This window comes from Phacochoerus africanus, chromosome 5, assembly GCF_016906955.1.
Source record: "Phacochoerus africanus isolate WHEZ1 chromosome 5, ROS_Pafr_v1, whole genome shotgun sequence".
NCBI classification, from domain to species: Eukaryota; Metazoa; Chordata; class Mammalia; order Artiodactyla; family Suidae; genus Phacochoerus; species Phacochoerus africanus.
The window spans coordinates 29,093,809-29,116,122 of record NC_062548.1 but is presented as its reverse complement, the minus strand read 5'-3'; the positions used below and the strand labels follow the sequence as shown (position 1 = coordinate 29,116,122).

Below are 22,314 nucleotides of genomic sequence, written 5' to 3'. Positions count from 1 at the left end.
GGGTTGTCTTTTAATGATTCTGACCTCAGGACTTAAGCTTTTCTTGGAGAAAGGGCTTTTGTTGACATCCAGGCACATAAATGAAGACTAAAATGAATCATTCTTATTTCTTACAGTTCTAAGAGATAGGTATTGTATTCCCCTTTCACGTGTATATGCTCTTCTATAACTACACTTAGTGGCCCCTCAAGGAGATAGCTCATCCCATTTTAAAGGCAGAGGTCTTAGGTCCTGCAGCCTTTCTGGAATAAGAGGCACTTGAGTAACAACACTTGAGTAAAAATGGTCAAAGTTCTAGGGCAAGGCCCAGACTTAGATGAGACCAGGGCCTACTTTTCTTACATATCAGCAGTGCATTCTTGTCTTCCCTGACCTTTCCCCCTTTACTATTTCTGTTAACCTTTAAGAGATAGGTCCCGTTTTGCTGATGCTAAGCCTGAGGAATACTGGAGTAGGACTCTGGGTCCAGTCACAGCTGTATCATCTATCTCCTGACAAGTGGCCAAGCCACTTGCCCAGTGTGAATCTCAATTTCTCTTGGTAAAATGAGGGATTTGGAGTAAATCACTTACTTTCAAGCCCTATAAAACCCTTTCTTTAAAAGGAAAAATTGATGGAGTTCCCTGGTAGCCTAGTGGTTAAGGATCCAGTGTTGTCACTGCTGTAGCTTGGGTTTGATCCCTCGCCTGGGAACTTCCACATGCTGTGGGTGTGCCCCCCCCCCCAAAAAAAGATGTTAAATCCAAAAGCATAAAGATGAGTAGTTCAGAAATGAATGAGTAGGTAGATGAATTAATGTGTATATTGAGGGAGGAAAGAAGGCAGTGACTTTTTTGAAAAAGACACGGATTGAAAATCATTGGATTGTATTATTTATAAAAGTCCCTTAAATTCTGACATTCTAGGATTCTTTCCCAGGCCCAAGGCCCCAGGTGGCAAAACATGAATGCCTCAGACCTTGAAGCCTGGATCAGAAATTAATTTCCTGTCATAAAATTCTTAGAACATGTATTGGGGTCCCTAGTAAAATGGGCTACTTGCTGGGCAGTTCGAGAGAATTATTATTTCTGAGAAACAGAAATAAGTACTCGGTGTTTACATTGGGGGGAAAAAATCTTCAACTAAAATACTTTAAATAGGCTTATGGGTTAATAGCAAGAAGTTAAAAAGTGACCCAAAATTGCCAAAGTAAGAAAAAAGAAAGTAAACGTTTTGGCTAAGAGCATGGACTCTGAGCGACAAACTTGCCTGCACAAAACTTCTCAAAGCCAGCGTATGGTAGTAGGGGTGAAATAGGGGCGTCTTCGTGTGCCAGGTAGAATACTTAGTTTGTAGTTCCCCATTGTGTAGGTAAACTAAGCTGAGAGAGAGCTAAAGCTTTCTTCTTCCAAAAGTAGCTGGGATAATCTCGGGGGATGAGAGCTTAGAGGTAGAGTCCTAAGGCACATTTGCCTGTCCGTAGAAATCTCGGGGAAATAGCAAATCCTTTGGTAAGAAAACCTTATGTTACACCTTTTTTTTTGAAAAAAGTTGCACTCTGATTTCTGTAGCTGTGATGATCAAACCCAACAGCTGGAGCTTGTATTTCCCCAGACTATAAGCTTGCTGTGTGACTGAGTTCTCTGGGCCTCTGTGCAGCTGTCCCCATGATGTTAGCAGATATACCTGGGAAAGGGTAGGAGTGGCTCTCAGGAAGAAGGAGTAGCAAGGGTCTCCTCATGTTGGGAGCCTAGCTCGGTTCTTAATCCTTATACCCCTGGATACTGCTAAAATTAATATTAAAAACGCTAATGATTGCTATAATTCGTCAAATCCTTTAGGTACTGCTAAATGCTTTTATATGCAGTTTTGGTTAAGGTTGTTGAATCTCCTTTTAACAAGAGGAGAAAAAGGCTCAGATTAAGCAGTTTACCTAAGGTCACACAGCTAGTAAGTACACGATTATTATTTGAACTCTGATCGTCTCCAGTTCCAGAACTGCTTTCCAGTGCTCAAAGCTCCAGTCCTCCATACCTAAAAGGCTTGTCAGCTTAAGTTCAGACATCAGGTGGAGACAGATCCTGCTTTTCTTTGCTCATTTCTGCTGACTTTGCCTTGGAGAGCACCTCAGCCCTCTGTAACCCAGTTCCATGAATATTCACTACAGGGTGACAGGGAACTGATATATACTGCTGACTCCTAAATTCTAAGCACTGTGCTAGGTGTTTTTACAACATACATTATTAAATAAGTTAATATTTCATAAGGTTTTTCAAACAGTGCCTAGCACATGGTAGGTGCTACAAAAGTATTTTAGGTAAAACCAACAAAATTCTAACAGCAGTTTAAAAGGATTCTGATAATAGACTGCCATTATTGTGTGACTCGAGAAAACTGTGTAATGCCTATGAGCATGTTTCTTTATTTGAAAAGTAGACATAACAATTGTGTCTACATCGGTACTTGGGTTACAGTATGTGAGCTGTTCAGAGGATTAAAGGAGAGCACAGACAAAGTGCTTACTGCTTGACATGCAGTAAGTGCTCCATATATGTTAATTGTTGGCTATTATTTATAGTCTTTACAAAAGTCATGTGAGATAATAATTGAAATATTTAATATTTCTTTATAGTTGAGGAAACTTAGGCTTAGTTTAAGATCATTCACCCTTAGTTGAGATTTACCTCACATCTGTTAAGTGACAGCTGTGATTTGATTCTAGGCATCTGAGACTAGTCAGCATTCTTTGCATTGAACCATTTTCAGCAGGCAGCTTTCCATAAGCTGCCCACCTAGCTGCCCCGTGCCCCTTGGCATATATACATACCCCTAAAAAACCTTTCCCGTCTCCCTGAGTTTATAACCATTCATTCAACTCTATAGACAAAAACTATCTTCACTCCTCATCTGTTGCAGCACTCATGGATCACTGTCTGGCCTAGGACTGATGGGAATAAAAGATGAAGAGGAAAGCTCCACCCCAAACATGTGTTCGTGAGTCTGCCTACCACTTACCATGTGCCATGTCTTATCCCTCATGGGCAATGGCAGAGAATGTGGTTGGGCTGCTGGCACTCCAGAGGCTGCCAGACTCCTTTATATAGTAGACAGCTTTTTTGGAAACTTTGTATCAGCTGTACCAGCTAAGGAGTCTAGTGTATTTATGTGGCATGTATAAATTTTCAATAAATGCCTAAAATTCAAACATTCTTCATCTTAAGACAGGGTGAGGGGAGGAAACAGTCTGTATTTTGTTCGTGTCAGTGGGTTGATACACAGGTACTGTAGCAGGTGTTCATTTCATGGTAGCACTGCTATTACATGGTATGTATAGGTAAAGAGACCAGGAGGAGCGACTTCTCTGTGGAGAAAACCCAGCCGTTATGGAGTTTGTCAAAGCTGTGGTATCTGTAAAGCAAATATCTATAAGGCAAACTATTTCCTCATTGATGGCTGTTAAAAAATTGAAGGAAAAAGATAAGTTAACTGAAAATCTGGCAGGTCCAACAGAGAGAGGAAAGTTGAAGACTCTTAGCTTTTCACCAACACTGGAAGCCCCCTTTCAATTCAGTTTTTATTATTTATTTATTTATTTATTGGTCTTTTCTAGGGCTGCACCCGTGGCACATGGAGGTTCCCTGGCTAGGGGTCGAATTGGAACTATAGCCGCCGGCCTATGGAACAGCAACATCAGATTCAAGCCGAATCTGTGGCCTACACCACAGCTCACAGCAACACCAGATCCTTAACCCACTGAGCAAGGCCAAGGATCAAACCCCGAAACCTCATGGTTCCTAGTGGGATTCGTTAACCACTGAGCCACAACAGGAACTCCTCAATTCAGTTTTTAGGAACACTTCCTTCCCTTCAGAGTGAGACTGCAGTGTTACGTTTCACCAATAGGTGCCTCCATCACATCAGAGTTCCCCTTTAGAACTGGAAGTATCATTTTCAGTAAAGCCTTTGCTTTTTATCACCTCTCAAATTGTCAACATTCTAAATTGCAAAGGACATGGGCACTGGTACACGCAGTTCCGAAACTGATAGAGATATTAGCTATACTCCAGAAAAGCTGAACTAATCCAGCATGCAGTACGTATCATTACAAAAAACCTCACACATTGCTCTATACACTGGGACCCCGCAATTCCACTTCAAGAGAATTATCCTATAGTAATAGGATAGTTTCTCAAAAACATGTATAGAGGGGATATTATGGGGTCATTACAATGTAAATCTAGGTGGTTATTATTTTTAAAATTAATGCATTCGTGTGTAAATAAAATCTCTAGTGAAAGAGATCTGTAAGAAGCAGCAGAAGACCAGATCCAGACTCCCTGACTCTTGAATCCCAGCTTTCCTACTTTTTAGTTGTGGGAACTTGAATAAGTTATTTAACATCTCTGTGCTTGGTACATAGTAATGGTACATATCTTACTAGGATTGTTATAAAGATGAGATTATGCATTCATAATATATTGTAGGTTGTATAAAGCATGGAGAGTTACAGAATATCTGTATAGTGTGAATCTATTTCTGTAGAAAAAAAATATACCAAGATATGCATGGGCTTGAAACAAAATCTGGAAGTTTATATGCCAAAATATGAACAGTATTTATCACTAGCTAATGGGATTGGCAGATTGAATTTTACCAAATGCTTTTCTGTATTTTTTTCTGTATTTTTTTTTAAATCAGCATATATTGCTTTTATAATTAGAAAAAAGCATTCTATTGAAAAGTAACTCGCAAATTTGGATATTTGAGGCAGTGTTTCGCTTTTTCTTTTTCCTGCTTTTTTGGGGGCTGCATGTGCAGCATATCGAAATTCCCAGGCTACACGTCAAATCCGGTCTACATCTGCCGGCCTACACCTACACCGCAGCTCAGGATACTAGTTGGGCTTGTTACCACTGATCCACAACAGGAATTCCCAGTGTTTAGCCTTTTAAATGTAACTATTAAGATCTGGCCCTATGGGAGGTCCCGTTGTGGCTCAGAGGAAACAAATCTGACTAGTATTCATGAGGATTCAGGTTCAATCCCTAGCCTTGCTCAGTGGGTTTGTAGGTGGCAGATGTGGCTCAGATCTGGCGTTGCTCTGGCTGTGGTATAGGCTGGCAGCTATAGCTCCGACTCAGCCCCTAGCCTGGGAACCTCCATGTGCTGTGGGTGGGGCCCTAAAAAGACCAGAAAAAAAAAAAAAAGTCTGGCCCTATGAAAGTTGGGAACCAGGAGGCCAAACTGAAGAGCTTGATTTGGAATTGAGATACTACAGTTTTTGAAGTTCCCTTGTAAAGAGCTAAGTTCCCCAGGTATACTGTTGACCTCAGCTGCAAGGTCCTGAGAACACCTTGAAACCAAACGTGTTGCAGGATTTCTTTCCTGCTGCAGCTGAGTTTAAAGCTGTGGGAGCTTAGCTGCTGTCTACCTCATGAGACTCCAGTCCTGAGAGACAAAATAAATGTCTGCCTAGGTTGGTGCTTCAGCTCTGCTCCTGGGCAAGTCACTTAACCTGAGGTCCATTTACACAGCTGTGTGGGGATATATCTACTTTTAAGGATTATTATGACTATTCAAAAACTCAGTTTTTGGAAAATGACCAAGTAGTGATCTGGATATGAATTATTTTCCCTCTCTGAGCCTCAGTTTCCTCATTGTAAAAATGGCAACATTAGTACTTACTAAACAAGGTTGTTTTGAGAATTAAATTCGGGAAAGCCTACATTGTACTGAGGATCATCTTCTAACTGCAGGATAATAGAGCAGATGAGGGCTCCCTGTGCCAAAAGCACTCCCTTTGCTCCTAGGACTAGTCAGAGCCATTCCTTTTCCTGAATGGGTGGGGCTGGAAGTTTCCCAATGGGCCCCCACTCCAGAACTCTGCAGAGATGGGCCCAGACCATAAGGTCTAAGATGCCCCAGTCTGCACACACTGTTCTTTCAGCTGATGCTCGGTCTTTTGGAAGCCAAAGCTGCCAACTTGGCCTCTTGCAAAACACACATTCCATTCATAAGTGCGTTTGTGCATTTTTCCTCCCACACCCTTCTAGACAGCCAGTGCAGAGCTGCCAAGGCAGCTGCTGGAGAAGCAGCTTTTCATTTAGGGGAAAAAAGCAACTTGAAAGATTTTCACAGAACTCTTGGTTTAGGCTTTGAACGTAGTACTCCCCAACTTCTCTGGCCTCCTCACCCATAGTGGGGTTGGGTTGTTCAGGATACTCAGTCATGTTCAATTTCATTTCCTTTTTTCTTCCCCCCCCCTTGTAATATCTTCCCTATTATAAAGGAAACCCAGTAATAGAAACCTGAAAAATCCAAAAAAGTTAAAATTACATCTAATGCCACTATTTTACAATCTTTCCATTATTCAAAAGCAGTTTTTAATAGCTGCATAATATTCCAATGTGTTGATGTGTGTCATAATTTCTAAAACAGTCCTCTGTGGTCAACACTGAAGTTGTTCCCAAATGATGCTGCCAGTCATATCCTTGCCACATCTTTGGCAGATAATATTTCTTGAGGAAAAATTCCTAGAAGTGAAATGATTGGTCTAAAGACTATGAACACCGAAGGTTTTATTTTGGGGGGGGGGGATTTTTTAAAAATTTATTTAATTTTTTTTGCTTTTTCATCCACACCTGCTCCATTTAGGAGTTCCCAGGCCAGGGATCAAATCCCAGTCACATCTGTGACCTATGCCACAGCTGTGGTGATACCGGGTCCTTAACCCACTGTGTCAGGCTGGGGATCAAACTGGCAACACCAGAGACAAGTCGGATCATCAGCCCACTGCATGACAGCAGGAATTCCCACTGAAAGTTTTTTAAATTCCAGGAAAGTTTGTGTTTGCTAGCATCAATTTGTTTCATATCTTTGTCAGTTTGGTAGGTTAAAAGTTTCATTATAGGTTTAATTTCTGTTTGTTTGAATCCCCTTTAGGTTGAAAGATTCAATATCCTTTTTTCCAGAAGCTTTTTGGCCAATTTTCTTTAGTGAGTTGTCCATATCTTGCCCGTGTTTCTGTTCTCTTTTCCATACTTATTTTTTAAGGTATCCTGTCAATTATTGCAAAAACGTTCCTAGTTTTTAAAGGTAGTATGTTTTAGAAGTTTGTTCTTGTTATGATTTTTTTCTATTTGCTTTTATGGGTAGAAAGTCTTGACATAACCAGAGAGCAATTTAATATCCACTTATATATATATATATATAGTTTTGAATGATTTAATTTTTATACCTTTATTCCTCCTGGGACTTAAACTTTAGCATATGGTAACTCTTCCCGCAAATACTTAGATTTAATCCAATTTATCTTACTTAAAATGCAGTAAAAGAGCCTACATTATTTATTATGTCAGCCCACGTATACAACAGCCTTGTGTCTCTGTCTTCTGTCTTAACGCTAGTACCATACTGTTTTGTAGCTCTGTATTGTGATATACTAGCAATTTCAGCACCACCCCAGGTAAATATTGTCGGCCTATGGAGTCCTCAGCAGCATGGATTACAAAACACTATTTAAAAGTTAGATGCTCTGCTGCTGACTGCATTGCTGCCATATTCCACTAGGACTTTCTCGGCACCCCTGAGGTAAGAAGAAAATCAGGATTGGAATGTTACATAGGAAGAATGTTATACCCACAAAAGACCATTACAGCTTTCAAAGGTCAGGGCATCCTTGGAAGGAAAGGAAGTGGAAGAGGTTAGGAGGCTAACTCCCTTGCCTTAACTTCCCAGGCAGACTAACGCTTTTGGATCTAGGTCAGAATTGAGAGCTAGAGAATGATTTGCAGAGCTAACGGAAGCCATGTGCTTTGGCAACTGATTTGAGAGGAAGGAAGAAGCCGGTACTGAGGTGATTCTACTATACTCTGGGCCCTCAGCACCACCTTCAGTGTACCATTCATGCTTAACGACAACAAGAAGTCCATTCCACGCACATACAGTGAAGCTTAGCTGGTATTAATAGGAGTTAGTTGCTTATCCTTCATCTAATCAAAAATTGGATTTTAGCCATACAGCACCATGACACTTCGAATAGCTCCATGCTCTAGATATAAGCACCCAAATCACCCCCACCTCTATTTGTAAGGCCCTGGCTGGGCTCAATAACTCAGGCCAAAGCAGATACAAGCCCGAGAGTCACCTAGAAAAATAAGTACATGTTTTGGATGAATACTTTTTAAGTGAAAAAGTCTCCCCCTAAATTTCCTTCCATCTTCCATTTGATGCTGACCTTGGTAATTAAAAAATTCCAGTTTTCTGAAGAAAGCTTATAATCTAGAAAGAGGAGGTAGTCATGATTCCTAAGCCCTTTCCAAATGAAAAGAAAAAACACATCTAATGCCACCACTGTACTTAATTTTTTTTAAGAGATACCAACATGAGGCTGGGAATCTTTGAGAAGGCCATTAGGTCCTCCATCAAAGAAGTGACTAAGATGGCTGGTCAACAGCTTTCCCAAATATAAACAGTAACTAGACAGAAAATGGCAATTAAAGGAAGTTATGGGTCATAAGTGGTCTACCACTATCAGACTTTAGAATTTAAGATCCAGTTGGAGTCATCAGGGATCATGTTAATCTAAGCTCCCCCATCCTCCCAATTTAGCAGAGGGAAGTTGAGCCCCCAGGAGGAGCAGTGACTTGTGAAAGGTCCTGCGTGACCATGCCAATTACCCCACCCCCCACCCTCACTTTTCTCTATCACTCTGGATTCCCTGCATTACTCACCTAACAGCCTTTTGGAAACCTTATATTTACATGTTTTAAAGATTATGGATGTTCTTTTAAATCCTAACATTGATAGAAATAACAGCCTCTTGATTTTACAGATGACTAAAAGGAACTCAGAATTTCACTAGTTTGCCAAAGGCCACAGAGCAGTGGCACTTGATGGTTTCACTTTGTCTCCTTTGCCGTAATCACTGCCAACCTAGTAGATATAGGAGCTATCGGTTTAGCACAGTGTTCTAATTCATTTTTTATTCTTCATGGGAATCCACATCAGTTGCTAAGGTGAGACTAGGTAGTGACTCTGTGAGGACTCATTTGCTTTTTACCTAAAAGTATGGGCCTCCAAAAGCCATTAAGTTTGGTGACTGGGAGGTCAACATCCATGTCTGTAGTCTAAGGATCTTGTACTATTTGGATTATTTTCCAGAACAGAGAATTTGCAATCCAGTATGTTGGAAGAGGCACCCAGTGGGTAAATCTCACCCCAAAATGAAGTCATTTTTTTGTTTGTTTGGGGCTTGGTTTTGGTTTTTGTTTTTTGTAGAATGTCAATAGTCAAGTAAACAAATTTATTAGATCCAGCAGCAGGTTACCTTCCAAATAAAAAAACATCAAAAAATGTAGGCAACGACAAAAATGTATATAACCAGTTAATAAAAATATCCAAGGGGCCATTTGGAGAGTGCAACAGTGCAGAGAATACAAAGTATTGACTTTTGTCAACAAGTTTGTACAACTTCAAGGAGCACACTGGTCACAAACCAAGAGGAATCCACAAACGTGGAGGGTCACTCATCACCTCAACAAGTTAAGGCAGGGTATCTGTAGGACCAATTTCTCCAAGCCCCATTTGCCTATTGCTTCAAATTCCCCCTTTGAAACCTAGAATCATTCATTAGTGCAACAGGTACGAGCAGTTAATCACAGACTCGGGGCTGGGACCAGGAACAGAGGGAAGACTCTTCTCCCAGAATAAATGTTTTTTTGGGGGAAAAAAACAGCAGCTGCTGAGTGGCTTCCTTTGGCAATATCCAAGATTTGTGTCCGGAGGTGGGTGGTGGAAGTGCAGGCTGGCTCAGTTTCCAAGCAGAGGACCGGGAGGATGTCATGCCCCAGCACCTGAGTCAGAAGCAGGATCTGATGGTTACTCAAAGCTATTTGAACCAACCTTGTTTCTGCAACCAGTACTCAATTTTGTCTTTCAGTGAAGAAAAATACCTGTAGATCCTCGCTGTGATGCAACGCCAAATGAGGTTAACCTGGGTGTATGCTATAATTACAGCTTAGCAAAGGAATAAACTCTCGAGGGGGATTGGGTGGGAACCTTTATATGATTGAGAAAACAGACTGTGGGCTAAGGAAGATCAGTGTCACAGGTTCTCAAATGAGTCCCCATTAACACTTTAATAACACTTTAATGGCCTTTTCAGTCCACTTTGTTTAAACAAACTGCTGGAGTCCCCCAAGGAAGAGCTTTGTCGAGCTTTGTCAGTTAAAAATGTCCAGGTCATCATTAACCAAACGTTAAGACACAAGAAAAATGGCAAAGCAGGTGATTACAGCAAGAAAACATAGCAGCAGCTTCCTTCCAGCCCTTATAATTGTTGTATAATTGGGTCTACCTTTGAGCTTCAGGGCACTGAAGACTGTCTTAAATGTGGCAAACCAAACACAGTACTAAATACAGATCTTCTGTTTTGTTTTTTAAACTTTTAAACCAAGTCCTTATCCTAGCAATTTTCCACCACTGTTTAATACAATTTGGCATAGTATAGGAGGCCATCACATTAACCCTACAGGCTCCAGCCTGAGGACTGGATTTTGGCATCAGTCCCTAAAGACCAAATAATAGTGTGTGGCTTAATCCTTTCTTCCTTTCCTGGGTGAGTTTGTGCCTTTGTTAGGGAAGTTTAATATTGAAAACACTGTCTTGTACGTTTTCAGTTGGATTTCCTTGTGCCTGTGGCCTTTGTTGAAATTTGGATCTCTACCCAGCTCTAGCTTTTCCTTCTAATCAGAAGGGTAGAAATGGGATCTTGGACCCAGCTCACATATGGGCACATCTGGCAGAACTGCTGAGGCAACTAGTTGAAGCATAGCAAAATGTCATTACAGGAGGTGGGGTTAAGAATGACACATTCAAATTTGGCAGGGATGGGGAAAGAGCAATTCAGTGAAGCAACTTAATCTCATATAGCTTTCTAATCAATTGCTAAAGAAATACCACACACAGTCACTTGCCAAAAACAAGCAATTTCCCAACATACCCAGTTCGTTGTAGTCACTCAGATATCTGCATATTTTCAAAATAGCATCCACATCCTTCCTGTCTCCACACCACGACACCACTCTGGTGTCCTGTTAAAGTGAAGAGTGCACTGGCTTACCTGAGGGGCATGCATTGACCTCCACACAATTACTGCTCCTTAAGCAGTAAAGCTACTTCTAGGCGAAGAGGAACAGGGACCTTTCATTTCCCAGAAGTGTAAATGCAAACTTTACATACGTTCTCTACCTTGGATCTCTCTGCAGCAAAACTGCTTTTCCTATTGTCAAGAAAAAAGGCATTGGCCCAGGCTACTGCAGAAGCTTGAATTCCTTGCATCAAGGACACATACCTGGAAGGAGACTTAAGTCCCTCCCTGACCATTCTCTTTTCTGACTTCTCATTTGCACATTTTTGTGACATATGTATCATTAAAATACACCCAAAAATAAATTTAAATGGCTCTTTTGTGAGGGGTGGGAAGCTGAATAGTTGAATTAAAAAAATCCACACTTTATAGCATACTTAATGAATGGCATGCCTTCTTGTAGGCTGAGGAAGTCCTCAGTAGGGTGTTGGGCCCTACTTGCCATACACCTTTTTTTTTTTTTTTTGGTCTTTTTAGGGCTGCGCTCACAGCATATGAAGTTTCTAGGCTAGGGGTCGAATGGGAGCTGTAGCTGCTGCCTACACCACGCCACAGCAATGCAGGATCCGAGCCTCTGACACCTACACCACAAGCTCATGGCATCACTGGGTCCTCTAGCCCATTGCGCAAGGCCAGGGATCAAACCCATGTCCTCATGGATACTAGCTGAGTTTGTTACTGCTGAGCCACAACAGGAACTCCCATACACCCTTCTGATCTGAGACAGAATATCCTTAGCTGGCTAGGAGCAGCCTACCTTTACCCTTATTCAACCTCTACCCAATCGAGAATCGGAAAAACTGGGTGAGAAGGTGGTCTTGTTAACACCTCAGTCTAGGGACCCCGACTAGAGCTGAGCCCACAGAATCTGCTGGGATGCCCAGAAGCTTTTATACAAGGATCTTGTGTGTTAGCATCTGGACTGGGGCCCTGTTCAGCTTTCCAGCAGTATTGCTAACCTATTATAGCTGACTTTAAGTGATTTTAAATTTCCCATCCATCCTGTAGAAGGGGCAACTGTTAGGATTTAAAAAAAAAAAGAAAAGAAAAACTTCAAGTATGTACTCTTATGTCAGTGCCAATTTTAGAAAAACTGCAGAAACTCCTTAAATCATCTTTGTAAAGATGGGAGCCCAGAGCCATAGGCTACTAATAAAAGAAAATAAGCAATTCCTGCCCAGGCTGAGAAACATGCCTGGAGGTAGGGGTCCAAATGTTTAATAAATTCTCATTACCCCAAGAATATAAATATTTTTATAAGTTTTTATTTAAAAGATTCTCTTTTCAGTCTGTTCCAAAGTGTTGGAAGCTGAACTGTACAAGTTCCTCCCACCCACCCCTCCAGTACAGTTTCATGACTTTTTTTTTTTTTTAAGTGTAAAAATAACAAGAGGACCCTCTACTGAAACAAGGGAGGACCAGTCAGCTCCTGTGTGGTAGTTTGGCCAAAGCTGGCCTTACGGAGCGAGCACTAGGGAACTGAGACTCCCTCTTGTGAGGAAAGGGCTGAGAAATTTCATCTTCAGTGAAAACAGTCCAAATTCAGATTCAAAACCTCCTTTATGATGTTCCCTGGCACTCTTCTTATACTTTTTTGTATTGAAGGCAGCTCCCTTTTATAGCCAGTTTTAGCAGGCAAAGAAAAAAAAATAGATACATATATGTGTATATATATATATTTTATATAGGTAAAATATATACATATCTTATATATGTATATATACATATTTGGGGGCAGGGAAAGGAGAGGAGGGTCATGTAAACCTAAACAGTCATCACATACCCCAAATGAGCCTGACAGTAACAAAGAAGATAATAAATAACTTCTGGGGGTTAAGTGACAACATGGGTGCAGCAAGAAGGGAAAGGGCACACATTTAACTATTAAATACATTTCTATATTTGTTTGGCAGAGTTCAGGCCAGCCCCAGGCTTCTGCACTTGCCAGACAAGTAAGCTGATGATACTCAAAAAAATTTAAAAAAAAATTCAAGCAGAGCTCCATACCACAGTTTTCCTTCAAGTCAGTTGGCCGGCAGGCACAGTTTGCCAACCACCAGGAACAGAAACTTTGGCTCCAAGGCAAATGGGGGAAAAAAAAACAAAAAAAAAAGTATTTCCACTTACAACATGAAAATACAGAAAATTCATCAAAGAAAGAACTATCAAAGTCTACTTCCAGCAAAACTGAGGTAGCACTGCTTTCTCTGCATTCGATGCTTAAGTGGTTCTCAGTACAAGGTGTTCTAAAAAAACTGCTCACTTGACTGACAGGTGCAGCATGTTGATGGATAAACTCAACATGAAATGCAATAGGTCAAAGGAGGAATGAGCAAGAAGTAAGGAAAATAAGGATTTCAGATAAATTAGCTTAAAAGGGGGTTGTCCCCAGACTACAAATGCCCTTGGCTGGCCTTGGCTCTCCAAGAGCTTTAAACTGCCTGGGAATTAATGCAATGTGGTTAACAGTTAACACTGCTATTCAATTCTGCATAATGTTTAAAAATAATTATTACAACCTAAATTCAACCATGTAAACAGCACTACACACAGTACAGACCTGCCCTGAAAATCAAGAATATCCAAAACTGAGATCTGGCACTGTGTCATTTTGTAATGATAATTCAACCTAACTGTCCCATTCCCCCCTCCCTGCTCTACACCCTCCCCCGCCCCCCCCCCCAAAAAAAATCTAATTTGTGCAAGAAATGGCAGGCTTATTCTATCTGAAGGCTTCAAAAAAAAAAAAAAAGATAAACAACAGTTAGCCAGGTTCAAATATTTTGGGGGAACCCCCCCAAAAAAGAAATAACCAAAATAACCAAAAAGTGAAGAAAGTGCCTAAAACATGATACAGCATTTTAGAGCCCTTTCAGATACAAGGCAGAGAAAGGTGTAAAGTAGAAAATATCCGGATCTTCAGCAAATTCCAGAAAGGTCCAATTCCTCAGTTGGCTGCAGGGCAGCGGGCAGATCCGTGCTGCTGCACCTGGGACAGAGCCACTAAGTCTGCTCCGCGGGACACAAGCCCTCGGGCCCTGAGCTGAGTGCACCTCTCCCTTCCCCTTCTCTTTTCCTCCGCTCCATCTCCCACTCCACAAAGGTATCGAAGAGACTTGGCCAGGCCTCATCTTCGCTGTAGTTGCTGAGGTCAGGGCCAATCACCTGAGTGAAGTTAAGGAACATGTTCCAAGTGTCCCTGGAGATGCCCTTGATCCCCGAGGGGTTCTCTGTTAGGAAGTTTAGCCACTGGTCCAATACCGGGGGATTGTTCTGGGTAAAGACTAGTTTCCACAGGGCAATGGCTATTTCCCGATGCAGTGACCGCTGCCCTTCTTCAGAGTCCAGGCCGAACTGAAATGTAAACCGGTAGAGATCCTTGAATTTATCCTCTTGTTTGGCTTCTGTTAAGAGGCTAGGGAACCGTGCACAGATCCCATCAATGCTGTCTGCACTTATTGCTTTGCAGCCGTCAAAAAACTCCTTCCTGCAAGAGGAAAGAGGGACACAATAATTGTAAACAGTATCACTTACTGAGAGGCAATATAGTATTAAGAGCATAGCTGTGTGGCTGGCTGGCTAGATTTGAACTCCCAACCCCTCACTAACTGTGGTCCTACTTCCTCCGTCAAATGGTGAGAATACTACCTTATTTCATAGGGTTTGGATTAAACAATTGAATATGTCAACTGCTTCTAACAGTGACTGGCACATGGTAGGCAGCTGATAATGGTTCATTCATAAGCAGGTCTCCTGCTCTGTGCCCTATTTCCCGCCCTGCAATGGTGATTTAAGTTACAGATTCTCCTCCCAGATGGGGAGTCTCTTCCTGTTTTCCTTTTGATTCTCTAGGGGTTGTTGGGGAATTTTTTTGGTCCCTGCCAAGGGAAATTTCTGGAGCCAAGATTCTGGATGAACCTGGGTAACTCTACCACCAGAGATCAAAGTTCTGTTATTTATTTATTTATTTTATCAGTCTTTTCTAGGGCTGCACCCACGGCATATGGAGATTCCCAGGCTAGGGGTCCAATCAGAGCTATAGCCACCAGCCTACGCCACAGCCACAGCAACTTGGAATCCGAGCCGCGTCTGTGACCTACACCATGGCTCATGGCAACACCAGATCCTTAACCCACTGAGCAAGGCCAGGGATCAAACCCACAACCTCATGGTTCCTAGTTGGGTTCGTTAACCACTGCGCCATGACAGGAACTCCAAAGTTCTGTTATTAAAAGACAAAAATTGGGAGTTCCTGTCATGGCTCAGTGGTGATGATGGCTGACTAGTATCCATGAGGACGCAGGTCTGATCCCTGGCCTGGCTCAGTGGGTTAAGGACCCAGTACTGCTGTGAGCCGTGGCGCAGGTTGCAGACTAGGCTCAGATCCCGTTTTGCCGTGTCTGTGGGGTAAGCCAGCAGCTGTAGTTCTGATTGGACCCCCAGCCTGGGAACCTCCATATGCTGCAGGTGAAGCCCTTAAAAAAAAAAAAAAAAATTTGTGGGGAGTTCCCTGGTGGCTCAGTGGATTAAGGATCTCATTCTGTCACTGCTGTGGCATGGGTTCCATCCATGGCCTGGACACTTGAGCATGCCACAGGTGAGGCCAAAAAAACCCACAAAAATTGTGTATCTTTAATATCTATATAATACTTGCAGTTGACAACACAGTCTCACAGTGATAATCTCAGAGATTTCTGTATTTGCTGAGAAAGAACATCTGAGGTCTGTTGTCAGGTAACCTATCCAGGGGCAAGAAATGATACTGAGAGGTTCTCAAAGTCAGTTCTTCTTCCTTTATTAACTTAGTGCTCTGCAAACCAACCCTTAGGGTGGCCCTGCCGTGCCATCTCCCACACACAACCTCTACAGGCATGCATGACAATGTACACAACTACTGCTTGACACTGGGGCCAGCCATACTTGCTGGCACATAGGCTGGCTAAGGGTTATGTGTGGAGCCAAAGGGGCAACTTGCTTCATGAAGTGACTGAGGCATATCCCCAGTGGCACTCACTATATTGGCACTCACAGTGCCTGACACGTGATAAGTGAACAATAAATATCAAGTGAGTGAGGACGTGAGTGAATTGACAAGAAAAGAAAGTCTAGAATAGCAGTGGGCGGGGCGGCACCTTGGCAACGTGGATTACTCCTCATTTAACTTCAGACAAAGATGACTGGTTGCCCAGTTCTCCAGAGGCTGAATAGCTTTAGAGAAATTGGTCAGAAAAAGAAATTAAGACTTACTCAAACCCCTCAGAAGTCAGCCTAGGTCTATCCTAGCTGGACACCACTGCTCAGTAGTCCTCTCTCACCTCCTCTGCTCACCTGCTGACCCTTGGGACTAACCTGGTAAATTTGCACATGGTAGCAGCCTGGAACTTCCAAGCCAAGAGCAGCACACGAAATTCCGTGGGGTCCACACATAGGTCATTGCAAAAGCGCTCCATGCCTTCCTCCAAAATTGCATCCTCCCGCTCGTCCTTATAGCGCCTGAACAGTTCTTCCAGCCTCTGTAAGGAAGACTCCTCGGCATTTGACTTGGGCTCCCTCCCAGCATCTCCCGAGGACGTTGGCAACTGGCAGGCCTCAGCAGCAGCCTCTGCCTTCTTGGTCCCATTGACGAGGATATCCCCACCTGGCTTGCCACAGGCTGGCAGCTGTTCCTCGCGGTGGCCTGCGCCCCGCCTGCTGTAAGACTTGGTGCTGGGGTCACGGTCTCCATTTTTGCTACCCAGAGTTGATGAGGGATTCTTGCACTTGGTGACACACTGGCCCATGATGCTGGTGGCCTGACCTCTAGAGTGGCCCCCTCTGGACTGGATGCCCTCGTTGACACTGGTCCATGTGCCTCAACATGCCATCAGCCAGAGGAGCCAGCCAACCTGGAAAGAAATTAGGGCATGATCAGCACTGGACAGAGAGATGCAGGATGCAGGCTCCTCTCCAGGGCCTGTGCGTTGGGACAGCACTGTTTCAGTGAACCAACCATGAATCAGGGGAGATGCCCCAAGTTCATCACTATCCCCTCTCGCAAGCTTACACTTTCGCCTTGGAAATGCAAAGGCTAGAGCACATATGGAGAAGCATTAAGGAAAATTCCTAAAATTCTTAAGGTAACATAGATCCCAAAGAGATTGATTCACATGCAGGACACATCACGGAAGGCGAAGTGCCCATGCAACGCAGCAGGTTAAGGATTCGGCCTTGCTACAGCTGTGGCACAGGTGGCAACTGCAGCATGGGTTTGACCCCTGGCCTGAAAACTTCCACATGCCACAGGTACAGCCAAGAAAAAAAGGAAGACTAAAGTTTTGCCAGAAGTACTCCAAAGGAAATTTATCTTGCTAACTTGCCATCACATAAGAAAGTTACTTGGAGCTGTGTTAACTCAGAAGGTGCAAATAAAATGTCCATCCTCTCGTCTCTAATGTCCAAATTCTCAGATTTTCTTTTGATGTAGGATGAGTGGTGGGGGAAGAAGGGGTGGCCACATCCAAAACAACTGTATGGTGTCATAATAGCCTAAAGATGTAAAGAATTTGCAAATTCAAGGCTATAAAGAGAATCCTAGCCAAATAACAAAGTAAAATTTCATCTAATTTCTTCAAACTCCTTTCTGGGACCCACCACACATAGATGAAACGCCCTTTCTCCACCCGGAGGAGCCGTCCATCAAGGCTGTACTCTACACCAGGGGTCCCAGTCACTGACTTCTTTACTCCCCTCAGCAGGTGCGGTGTGGAAGGAAAGCCAAGTTCGCACTAAATGTCAACGTCCTATAGGGCCCTTAGTCTTCCAAGATGCTGTCTCCATTGTAAAAGAAGGGCTGGGGAGTTCCCGTCATGGTGCAGCAAAAACGAATCTGACTAGTAACCATGAGGTTTTGAGTTCGATCCCTAGCCTCCCTCAGTGGGTTAAGGATCGGGCATTGCCGTGAGCTGTGGTGTAGGTCACAGACGCGGCTCAGATCTGGTGTAGCTGTGGCTGTGGCGTAGGCCAGAACTCTGATTCGACTCCTAGCCTGGGAACTTCCTATGCTGCGGGTGCAGCCCTAAAAAGCAATTAAAAAAAAAAAAAAAAAAAGCTGATTTACCCAATTATTTAGAAATAATTGCGAGATGAAAAAGAAAAGTCTGCACTGATACGTAACAAACTCATCACAGTAGTTTAAGGAACTAAGAAGTGTTTTTTTAAAGAATTGCTAGAAATTTCTGGGTCAGGGTGAGGTAATTTCTCTGAAGACTATCAACTCTTTCAACTGGTCTGCTAGAAGATCCATCTATAATTTAGTACTTGTAAAATTTTCCCACCTTCTCAATAATTGCAGCCTTGAAATTATAACATTAACAGACATTTAGACCAGGAGCCAGAAGTAAATTTTCTCCCAGGGAAAGCAGGCCAAGTCAATGTCAGGCTCATGCCTCCCAAGCTGAAGCTCTCATGGACCCTCAATCCCAAGTCAAAGCTCTAAGGAGACTGGCGCTGGGGCAGAGGGGTGCTTTTAATGGAAGGTTGGAGCTTTAAACTTTACCTGGAGAACGTGAGCTTCCTCCAAAGAGTGCTTGGATCAATTTGGAGGTATCTTCAAAAGGAATTCTAAGGGTAAGTTCTGAGTGTACAAGTTTAAAACGAAGACCAGAACCATTCCTATAGTTACTGCAGTCACATCATATCAGGGTGTGTCCCCTTCTCCACCCTCAACAAGAATAAATGACAGACATGACCATACAGGCCCTTAAAAGACTGGCAGTTTCACTCAGGTTTCAAAAACACACTGAAACCCTTAGAACGGGTTCTGGTGTGAAAATGAGACTTAAGGGTTTTTTTTAGGCTTTTTCATGCTTTTAGAGTAGAGCTAGTAAGCCATAAGCATAACTTGTTAAAATTTTAAAAGGCAAGGGGTTAATTCCTGGAAGACCAGCATACAAGGAAAGCAACTGTTCAAGCGGAATTATCTCAAAACAAGCAGGACTGTACCATGTGGAGGGTCTGGTTTCCAGATTTGTGTTTCTAAAGACTAAAATGCTGAAAGAAACAAAAGGCCCAAACTTACACAAACCCCACATGCTCACAGACTGGCAACTAATTCCCAGGCACGCTGACTCACCAGGGTTTGCTGCTCAGCTTCTGCTGCTGAGGGGAAGCCCCGGTACCTGGCAGGATAAGAGGATTTCCTGGCTTCTGACTGAGCCCCTATCCCAGGCCACTCACCACTGCCCCCACTGGACAGATGCTTCATGATACCAGCTGCCTCCAAATCCCGGTGCCAAGGCCTTTACATCGGGACGGATGGGCCTCCCAAAGAGGCCCTAATCCTTCCACCCACCAGCCCTCCCATAAGTACATCTGTGCTGACCTAACACAGCAAAACCAGCTGAAACCTGAAGGCTTTTTACATCCTGGCAGATGAAAAAAAAGGAGGGGACAATCAATTTAGATGATGTGCCAGCAAGTGCCAGAAGATTTAGATGCCTTTCTTCTATTCTGGTCCTTTTCTTTGAAATGCCCGATTCCCGCTGGGTGCTGAAATTAAGTAGTGGTCTCAAGCCAGAAGAAACTATTTTCAGATCAGATGACGAGTATGACCCCCTGATTATTCAGTGGGCTCCCTTTTTTCTTTGGGAAAATAGTTCTGCTCCCAGAGATTTCACCAGGCTCGATCACAGTGCTCAGCCCTGTGTCCCAGGCTGGCAGCACTTCAAGTGTTTCGAAGTCGAAAGTCTCCCTGGACCCACCAGTTGTTGGCTAATAGCTAATAATAAGCAGTTATCAACTACTGAGCACTTGATATCATGTCAGGCACTATTACGCTGACTAAGCATTTTAAGGACAAAACTCATCCATCCTCACACAACTCCATTTAAAGACAGGGCAACTGAGGCACAAAGAAAATTATCCAAGATCATAAGCAGAACCTGGTATGTCTGGCTTGAGGAACCATGAGCGTTTTAACCACTAGACTAGACTGCTGAACCCACCTGCATCAGGTCACCTAGGGAAAGCCCACCTAAGGATGAGTCACCACAGCAACCACAGAGCACCAAGCTTGCAGTCAGCCGCTGGAAAGAGAACAATCCATGGTCTCAAGAAGGGCATCCTAGCCATTGCACTCCCCTGGGCAAGCCTTATCTCTCTGATGCCCTGAGGCTCAGCCTCACCAGTGGCAAGGACTAGAATCAGTCCAGAGTCAAACCTGTGGTGTTTCAGCCCATCAACATGGTTAAAACTCCAGCTCTCTTACAGTTTAACCCTGCCAGTGATTGTTTGACCCTGATCAAAACCCTGAATTTCCTGGACCTGCAAAATGGTATGTACTTCACAGAGCAGTTCTAAGGAGTCAGTGAGGAAATGCAAAGGGAACCTGGCACACACTGTCCTACACACAGAAGACACTTGACCTGACAGCTGGTTAGCCTGATGAAAGCCCCAGCTTGTCCCACCTGAGCAATGGGCTCCAGGCCTTGGCTTCCCGAGACCCAGACAGCATGCCTGCACTTGCCTGGAGTCGAGCACTTGAGTCTTGCTCAGAAGCAGTCTCTTGAACTACAGTACTGACCCTGCTCAAATGCACCAGTGGTCAGAAATACCTAAGGGATCAGCTTCTCCCCAGGATACGATCCTTAATAGTCAAGCTGGGTAGCTGCTGTGTCCTGTGGATCTTCTGAACTGCTGGTCGCTCCCCAGACCTACCTAGGGCAAGCTCCCAGCCAGGTCCAAGCTCCGTTCCCTTTCCACTAAGTCCCAGCTCTGCAGGTCAGCAGAAGACAGGATTTCTAACTTGCTACTCACTTACACTCATTTAACGGCACTGCCTTTCCAGCGGTCTTCCTGCTACCTCTCTGAAGTGGAGCAGCTCAGCACAATCTGGGCACCCCAGGGCCTAATTTCATCACTCACAGAGCACTGCTAGTAATGATACCATTACACTTGTTAGTGCCTTATAACAGCTATAGGTAAACACAGCTCTATGAAGTTAATTACCCCTTTTCATAGGAAAAGAAATGGAGGCACACCGAGGTCAAGAAGCTAGCGAGGAAGGGAGAAACTGGAGCAGAGTCATGAAGAAGGTGAGCTCTGAGAGCAGACAAACCCAGACCTAAGTCATGGTAATAGCACTAACTTTGTGACCATCAGCATGTAGCTTTAAAATGGGACTGTTGTGGAAGTTCCCGTCATGGAACAGCGGACACAAATCCGACTAGGAACCATGAGGTAGCGGGTTCGATCCCTGGCCTTGCTCAGTGGGTTAAGGATCCAGCGTTGCTGTGAGCTGTGGTGTAGGTCGCAGACGCAACTCGGATCTGGTGTTGCTGTGGCTGTGGTGTAGACTGGCAGCTGTAGCCCTGATCCGACCCCTAGCCTGGGAACTTCCTATGCTGCGGGTGCAGCCCTAAAAAGCAAAAAAAAAAAACTAAATAAATAAAATAAATAAAATGGGACCATTGTACCTCATGGACTGGAGGGTAAGGTAAAGAGATAACCCAGGGAAAATGCTTTCTCCAATCCTGGCTCGTATAAAGTATTCAGTAAGTGTTGGCCTTTGTTATGGTTGTTATTAGCACAAAGGTGTTGACAGAATCACGCCTCCCTTCTTCTAGAACAGTGCTCTTGTCAGGAGCCAGGCCAGGTCTCCTGGGGCAGTTCAGGTAGGCTGACACCGCCAACGTCCATAGTAGCTCTGCTGCTCTGGCAGTAAGTGATTCTGCTCTATTTCAGCTAAAGTGGCATAAATGAGTGAAATGGAGTGAGCGTCAAGGAGGGGCAGGGAGATGGGAAAGGCAGGAAGAAGAAGAAAGGGGGCAAAGGCACAAACAGGAAACCTACCTCTAGGCACAGCGTTGAGGGTTTACTTGAAAGACGGCAGAAAGTAACTCTGCTCAGTTTATGCTGGACCAAACTCAGCCTCCAGCTTTCTCCTTCAATCTCAGCTCTAACTGCTTCTGCCTCTCTCTCTCTCCTTCCCTCTCTGCTCATCAGCTTCCTGCCTCCCTCCTCCCCTGTGCCAGCCCCCGTTGCTGTTCCTGGGAATGGGCTTGGCTGCCTGCCTGGCCCCAGGCCTGGAGCTGGCACTGCTGGGCCCAGGGCAATTCCAGAGGTTGTGGTCCCTCTGGATGCTCTGGCTCCACAGAGAGCCAGAGAAGAGAGATGAGGAGGCTGGCTGCTTCTCTCTTAGGCAGTTCCAT

General features: G+C 43.8%; 2 protein-coding genes across 8 annotated transcripts in view; one reads left to right on the top strand and one right to left on the bottom strand.

Annotated features, from left to right (window-relative positions):
- Window positions 1–3,184, top strand: part of REXO5 (RNA exonuclease 5) — a 40,500-nt gene extending 37,316 nt beyond the window's left edge. For all 4 annotated transcript variants that reach the window (XM_047780358.1, XM_047780357.1, XM_047780359.1 and 1 more), the window contains one exon: window positions 2,896–3,184. In XM_047780358.1, coding sequence (XP_047636314.1) covers window positions 2,896–2,977 — 82 coding nt within the window. In that variant the 3' untranslated portion in view covers window positions 2,978–3,184. The remainder of the gene's footprint in view (window positions 1–2,895) is intronic.
- Window positions 3,185–13,957: 10,773 nt separating this feature from the next.
- DCUN1D3 (defective in cullin neddylation 1 domain containing 3) overlaps window positions 13,958–22,314 on the bottom strand; it is a 35,504-nt gene continuing 27,147 nt past the window's right edge. For 3 of the 4 annotated variants that reach the window (XM_047780353.1, XM_047780355.1, XM_047780354.1), the window contains exons 2-3: window positions 16,478–17,013; window positions 13,958–14,615 (exon numbers count right to left, since the gene is read on the bottom strand). In XM_047780353.1, coding sequence (XP_047636309.1) covers window positions 14,132–14,615; window positions 16,478–16,908 — 915 coding nt within the window. In that variant the 5' untranslated portion in view covers window positions 16,909–17,013 and the 3' untranslated portion in view covers window positions 13,958–14,131. Of the gene's footprint in view, window positions 14,616–16,477; window positions 17,014–19,238; window positions 19,258–22,314 lie in introns of those variants that run through there. The other variant, XM_047780356.1, reaches the window with a different exon arrangement.